Raw genomic sequence first — 6,841 nt, 5'->3', positions numbered from 1 at the left:
ATATGATCCCGGGTGTATATAACAAATTCTAAGCAAATTAATATTGGTCATCTACACGAATGACTAAATCCATTTTGCTCTTATAACCCATTACTTTACAAAATATGTTTTTTTTTTTTTTTTTTTTTTTGCATAGGTAACAATTAGTGAAAGGAGTGGAAAAAAATTTACTCAATTTTTACAAATGAGTAAATTATAGACATTTTGTCCATATATACATGAGACGACTATAATTCAATATTGTACTAAGAAACTGAAATCTCCTGTTAGCAGAAGACATAGATTTTGCATATTTAGGATTTACAGTACTGGGACTTTCTGATGAATCTGAGCCGCTTGTATCAGCACTAGCATGTTTGTTTAACAAAAGCGTTTGAAAATATCTTCTTCGTCATGAGCAATGCCTTCAATTTATGAAGGGCAGTCTTGTCAACACTAGTTCTACCTTCTATGAATAATGAATTTCTCACGTCGCTTCCACTCCAACTTCAAAAATATACATACTGGTCTGGACTCATAAATTTACATTCAAAGGAAGCACCTCTGGAAGGACCCAGACGAAAACTTAATAGACAAACCCTGTTTCATATCCTCAGCGTCAAGACTTACATCCTGCCGTCCAGCTGAGAGATCTTTCTCTCGGACCCAAGGTTTCCAGGGGTGATTACCCACCCATTCTCCCCCCTCCTGTTTCTGCATCAGCTTTGATTTCTTTTTTGAACGACTTTTCTGAGACACTTCTTGATGCTTCTGTGCCAAGGTCTTCGATCTTTTGGCTTTATTATATTGGTCTATCAAAGCAGCATCAATGTCAGAGGTTTTCCTATCTTTGTCATTAGAAGCAAGTGCCGCTGCCACATTATAGGCTTCTAAGTAACTGCACAAATGACAGAGAAACAAGGAATCAGATCTCCAAAGCACTAATGAAGATATATCAGACTAATAGCACAAATGTCCTTAGATTTATACTTAGTCTTCGCCTTCTGAGCATGGCCTGAAGGGGTGTCTGTCCAAGCACTGGTATCGCCGCGCCCTTCTTTAGCAGTTCTACTGAAGTTTGTAGTGTGCGTAGGCATGCCACCACGCTGAAATAGAAACCAAATGTAATTCGGTCACAGAGCAAGATACAAGAGGTGGTAAATCAGAAACACAAACGGTGTTATAAGTTAGGGTGTATCCACTCAGTAATTAATAAGATTTGATCTATGGCACAAAAACAAACTAAATGTTGCAGTCTGAAAATTCCCATAACTAGGCTCCACCCTGAGTAGATGCATATGCATCAAGAGAGAAAATTAAATAAGCTTCAGTCCTCTTAGATACTGTCAATAGTGAAACCAAAAGCAGAATGCTATTCAAATACTAACCAAAACTCTCAAACCCTCATAGCTTTGCGAATATGCCATTTAAATTTAACTAGAACATATGAAATCTTGTCCAAATCATTACAACATTCAGATTAATATGAATGTCCCTTTGCTTCTTACGTATTGATAGCAACTATGCTAGTTTATGCCTTCCTAATCAAATGTCAATAAAATCTGCCAGCAATTGCAACATTAAGAGGCCGCATAGGAGCCCTTACATTATTAAGTATGAAGTAACATCACACAAACCCAACTAATCTGAAGGTTTTTGGCATAGTACACATTGCTCAGGATACAACATACATGACCTACAAAATCTTAAGAATGACTTGTAATGAACCAAGGAACTCTACTAAATATATGCACTAAGTAATAGTCTCATAGTCACCCTACTTAAAGATAAATCAAGAAACATGCTAGACCATGAACCGAATGAGAAAGCAACAAACATATATATTCAATTTAAATTGTCAAATGGTTCGATAAGAAAATTTTAATGTTTAACAAACCTATGCTAACCTATTATAATATATTTGAATAATCAACTTGTTTCAAAATAAACAAAAAATGAGATATTAACGTAGAGTTACAGTACTATATTAATCTATAAAGTAGGTTTATAATCATACCTTTCTCTCAGGAGGTAAGGTTGTCATCCATTCATCTCGTTTGGGTGGAGCTTTCACTTCCAACTCTGCAAGCAACACGTCATCCCCTTCCATAGCCAAACCTATAAATAAAACAAGATAAGACTCAATAAGAGGCTGCATAAGTGCATAATACTAATTCTATTCAAAAAAGAAAAAAGGAAAGTCTGATGTGCAAGATACACTTCTTTAATAATCCTCTGCTCGATGCCCTATTGAAGCATCAATGAAACTTCATACTGTCTTCACTCTCAATAACTCTCGTCTAATTAGAATCAATACTGTTAAAAAAAAAAATCATGTTGTTCCACTTCTTTGAAATCAACTGAAATTGGCGAACCCAATACCATACCACTTCACGAGAATAGTGAGGGACTCCATTCCCTTAGGTATCAAATAAAAGGAGAGAATAGTGAGAGACTCCATTCCAGAATTGAACCAAACACATGGTATTAACTATCAAGTTACAACCCGATACTACCTTAACCCCATTCCTGATTCCAAACCCATACCACTTTGCGAACCAAACGCCCCCTAAATATTTTCATTTGATCACAACTTATTTCAGAAACGCTTTTCACTATGTGCTTCTTAGAGACAGTAGCTCAATGTTTTGGGACACCGCTTTTTAGGCTAGACATCAGAAAATTTAACAGGTTCTTGATATACCCTATTGGATACTAATGATGTCTACAATTTGAATAAGGGGCAATTTTATCAATAGATAGATGAGGCTGGGATAATAGAATCAAGTAAACCATGTTACAGCAGACACCTTATTTGGATCTTGCAGATAAGTGAGAGTTTCCAATACCTGGAGTGATGAACAAAATGGAAATGATTACTATACAAGATAGAATTAGCATATCAAATGACTGAAATCACCCAAAAACATGGTGAGCAAATTACAATTAATCAGCAGAATCACAGCCAAAAATAAAGTGAGCGCAATTGCACAAAATTTAACAGGCACATGTAAAGTAAAACTATTAATGTCAATGAAAACATGGAAGGCGGGTAATTATTACAAAATCATCAAGTTGTGTCCCTAGAGTAAACTCATCTCAAAATGATCAAAACCCTTACACTATGTTTGGATAGAGAAAAATGAAAAGGAAAGGAAGCGAAGAAAAAGGAAGGGGAAGAAATTGGAAGGATCCATTTTCCTTCCCCTTTTGATAAACTAAATTCCTCCATTATTGGAGAGATATGGAAGGAAAACGAAAGTCCACCTTCTCCCTCCCCTCGCCTCCCTTTCCCTTCGCTCTTTTTCCTTTCCCTCTCTTTCCCTTCACTATTGTTATCCAAACATAGTGTTAATGTAAACTAAAAATCAAACTCTCTAAGTCCATAATTCCATATTGCTCAACTAGGAAATGAGAATTAACCCTGGCAAACCCTAACATATAGGATATAATACCTAAATCACATGTAAGATAACCTTCTTGGCCCCAACCAATATGTTAATGTAAATTGTAGGGGATAACCTTTAACAATGTATGGGCTTATAAGTCAATACGTGCAGCAAGAGCAATATCCCCCCTCACCTCTGAAAACAGGGCAAATTGTATACAAAACACGGTAAACCAATCTTGATACTGTCGTATAGACTCAATAAGATACAAAATGAAATCCTCTATGGTCCACGTGTTCCATTTATACAGTAGATGACACAGAAAATTATTGGAAGAAAAGAAATTTTCAAAAAAAAACTCCGTAACTCAAGTCTAAGAATCTAAACATGTGTTCTTCAAAAACTGCAAAGAAGACTACGATGATCATTGTAATGTACGAGAGCCAATTCAAGGTCTAATACACATTGCCCAAAAAGAAAGTTACTCAGTCATTCCATTAGTATATAGATTATGAATCTCTTGTCCCACTTTTTGTGTAGCATATGTATGCCTCTTATATCAATCAATCTTTAAAATGAATTTTTAACATTTAAATAAAATTTAGATTCATCACATTTATATTTATCTATTTGTAAAAACTAAAGACAATTCTTGCAATAAAATTATATATCTGCCAGCTCACAAGTAAATTATTCTAACAGCAGCAACAAAAAATTACATTAAGAAATTATATCTATTATAAGCCATATACCTCTTCTTAATATTAGCAGCAGGCATCTTGTGATTCACTCCCACAATATCATAAGGATTATCCGACTCCACTCCCATAATTCCAGTGACCTGATGCAACAAATTAGCAAAATTAGTACATTCATAAGTTTGATGACTATCAGCAATTCTCATATTAGTTTACAATGATAAAAAGTACGCAACTACACATAATTTGGACTTCAGAAAGTAAAACAACCAATAACAGGCATCTCGGAAAAAAAAAAAACAACCAAACAAGAGAGAAACAAATGTTGCAGTCAGAACCTCTTCAAAACACTCAGCTTCATTAGATGATTCAGCCCTCGGTGACAAGAGGGGGAGGTGGTGGCCTGTAGGGAATATTTCAAATATCAACTTTGAGTCCCACTGTGATCATGCATTTAAGCATGGTGTCGTCCAAATGGGAAGAAGCTAGAGATAAAAGAGTCGTCAATAAGTTTTAGGAACTTGTAAACCGTTCACGGATGTGAAGGTTACACCCCATTCACAATCACGAAGATTACTAACTCCATAGTAGTCTAGAACCATGACTAGATATTCAGGGATGATGGTACGAATCCAACCTAAAAGAGATTAACCCGCCCTAAATTGGCCTCTACTTAATTCTTATGATATTCATGTGCGCTTTCCGATCAACATACATACAATAAATAAATCCTAAGCATATTTGCACAATCAAATCTATTATTGGTTATCACCTGAATAAAAATCATACTAAGCCTAAAGCAAATTATTAATTATCTTATTAAGCGTGATTTCAAGTACAAATTCCCTTTAAACCTGCAAGAAATGGCGTGATCAAGCAATAACAATAAATCAAGAATAATCAGGCAATGTAATAATTGACACAACAATCATCACCATAATCAAAATCATAACTAGCAAGATCCTAAGCATGATACTAAACAGATTAATACCAAATCCTAGTATGTCACTAATAATAAAGATCAAAGCTTTATCCTAAATATAATACTAGAAACCAACATGATATTATAAATATTAATTTACATCCTAAACATGATACTAGGAATCAAAATAAACATTCTAACATGATACTAGAAATCATAAGAAACATCCTAACATGATACTAGAAATTAAAATAAAAGTCTAAACATGATTTTTATATCGAAGGAATAAATAATCGAGTTACTTACTTTGATGACTCGTACTCTTTCTATCAAAACAATACACACGTTAGTAAACTTCAAGAAAGATTAAATCAAACAAATAAATCAATTAAGAATTGAAGTATAGATTTGGGACCAAACCCTCATAACTATCAACCTTTCACGTCGAGGTCAAAGGCAACTTCAACTTCGAAATGGGCTTGGAGTATTTAAAGGAAGTATGGTGTTTGTTTGGGAAAAGTTTCAAGGATGTGTGTTTAGATGTGTTTAGGCTAGGCTAAAGCAAAGACTAAGAAAAGAATAGAGTGAGAGAAAGCTTAAAAAAAGGATTAGATGATGATTGTTGGTGATCAAGCTTGTTCATGATTGAAAACAGGGGAAAACGACCTCTATTTATAAGAAAAAATGAGGGTCAAAGATCTGAAAAGAGTTAGAATCCAACTCGGAGTAAAACAGGCCTTATCGCGATGTGATATTTCTATTGCAGCACGATAGGCTTATTCTATCGCGACACGATATTTTTAGAAGATAGAATCCGTACGGAAGCCGACTTCCAATCAAATTGGGTTAATCGAATATCCGTACGTATTCTAATTTTATTAGAATTAAAATCATTAAAAAATAAGTGTTTTATCCAATGTAAAATTCCTTAGTTTTTATCTTTAGAAAAACAAGATAAATTAGAACCTTCTTGAAGATTCTAGAAGCTAATAATAAATCCTAATGGATTTAGGATTGAAAACAACCTTCTAGAAGATTCTAGAAACTTGTAACAAATCCTAATTGGTTTATGAACGAGATTTAGGTTAATGGACCCTCCACATGGTCATTGGGTCGTAGGTAAGGTTTGGTTTGGGCTCAGTTTCGTATTTTGGCCATAACTTCTTCGTTATAACTCAGATTTAGGCTTATAATATATCGTTGGAAAGCTTTTTTCAAACCCCATCCAACTACATAATAATTGGACCAGGATTGTTGACCAAAATAATCTGGTTTGGACGTTTTTATAAAGAGGACACGAAATGAATGATTTTGGGTTTAAGGGCACAAAATAAATGATTTTGGATTAAACATTTAAGGAAAGGTTAGGGGTAAGGTCAAGGCTTAAGGAAAATTCACGAGACTCTTCAACTCACTCGATAATAAAAAACGTGAAAGGTACTCATCACTGGGTTTGGTTTTCGGGGAGACACAACCAGGTGTCTACATGGCCCAACAAATATTCCATTCTCATCTTGCTTCATCTCAGCATCCCTGTAAAGGTTTATCAACAAATTCAGCTGCACAGATTTTGACAAAAAAAAGAACTGAATTGAACCAAGAAAGTAAGCAACCATCAACACAGAATTTACAAACCAACTTAACTAGCCAAATTCAGTATTGGCAGTTGTCACACATTATTTAAGGAAAAGGATTACCTGAGCTCAACCTGAGCTTGACAAGCGCACTTTAGGGCGCGCTTTAGAGCATATTTTAGGATGATTTTGGATGTATTTGGGGCCGCTTTGGCCGATTATTACCTTGTTATGCTTACGTTCCCTATATTACGTGCTTCACGGGTTTTCGGTTTGTTT

At 34.9% G+C, this 6,841-nt stretch overlaps 1 protein-coding gene across 1 annotated transcript; it reads right to left on the bottom strand.

Annotated features, from left to right (window-relative positions):
• Nucleotides 1-528: 528 nt before the first annotated feature.
• LOC110696734 lies at nucleotides 529-6,604 on the bottom strand. Its single transcript, XM_021874086.1, has 8 exons — nucleotides 6,475-6,604; nucleotides 4,405-4,469; nucleotides 4,121-4,209; nucleotides 2,790-2,828; nucleotides 2,255-2,279; nucleotides 1,997-2,149; nucleotides 970-1,085; nucleotides 529-877 (listed from the first exon to the last, which is right to left on the bottom strand). Exons 1-8 carry the CDS (start codon nucleotides 6,602-6,604, stop codon nucleotides 529-531), a joined length of 966 nt encoding a protein of 321 aa, XP_021729778.1.
• Nucleotides 6,605-6,841: the final 237 nt, after the last annotated feature.

Source organism: Chenopodium quinoa, unplaced genomic scaffold (genome assembly GCF_001683475.1).
Source record: "Chenopodium quinoa cultivar QQ74 unplaced genomic scaffold, ASM168347v1, whole genome shotgun sequence".
Classification (NCBI taxonomy): Eukaryota; Viridiplantae; Streptophyta; class Magnoliopsida; order Caryophyllales; family Amaranthaceae; genus Chenopodium; species Chenopodium quinoa.
Note: the sequence above shows the minus strand (reverse complement) of the source record. Positions and strands in the feature narration are given on the sequence as shown.

Excerpts from the sequence above, each read along its gene's own strand:
- LOC110696734 (XM_021874086.1), bottom strand. The coding sequence starts at position 6,604 with ATGGTTGCTTACTTTCTTGGTTCAATTCAGTTCTTTTTTTTGTCAAAA. Across the intron at positions 4,210-4,404 it reads AAGCTGAGTGTTTTGAAGAG|GTCACTGGAATTATGGGAGT; the intron begins GTTCTGACTGCA and ends TTGTTGCATCAG. Across the intron at positions 1,086-1,996 it reads CCTTACCTCCTGAGAGAAAG|CGTGGTGGCATGCCTACGCA; the intron begins GTATGATTATAA and ends TTTCTATTTCAG.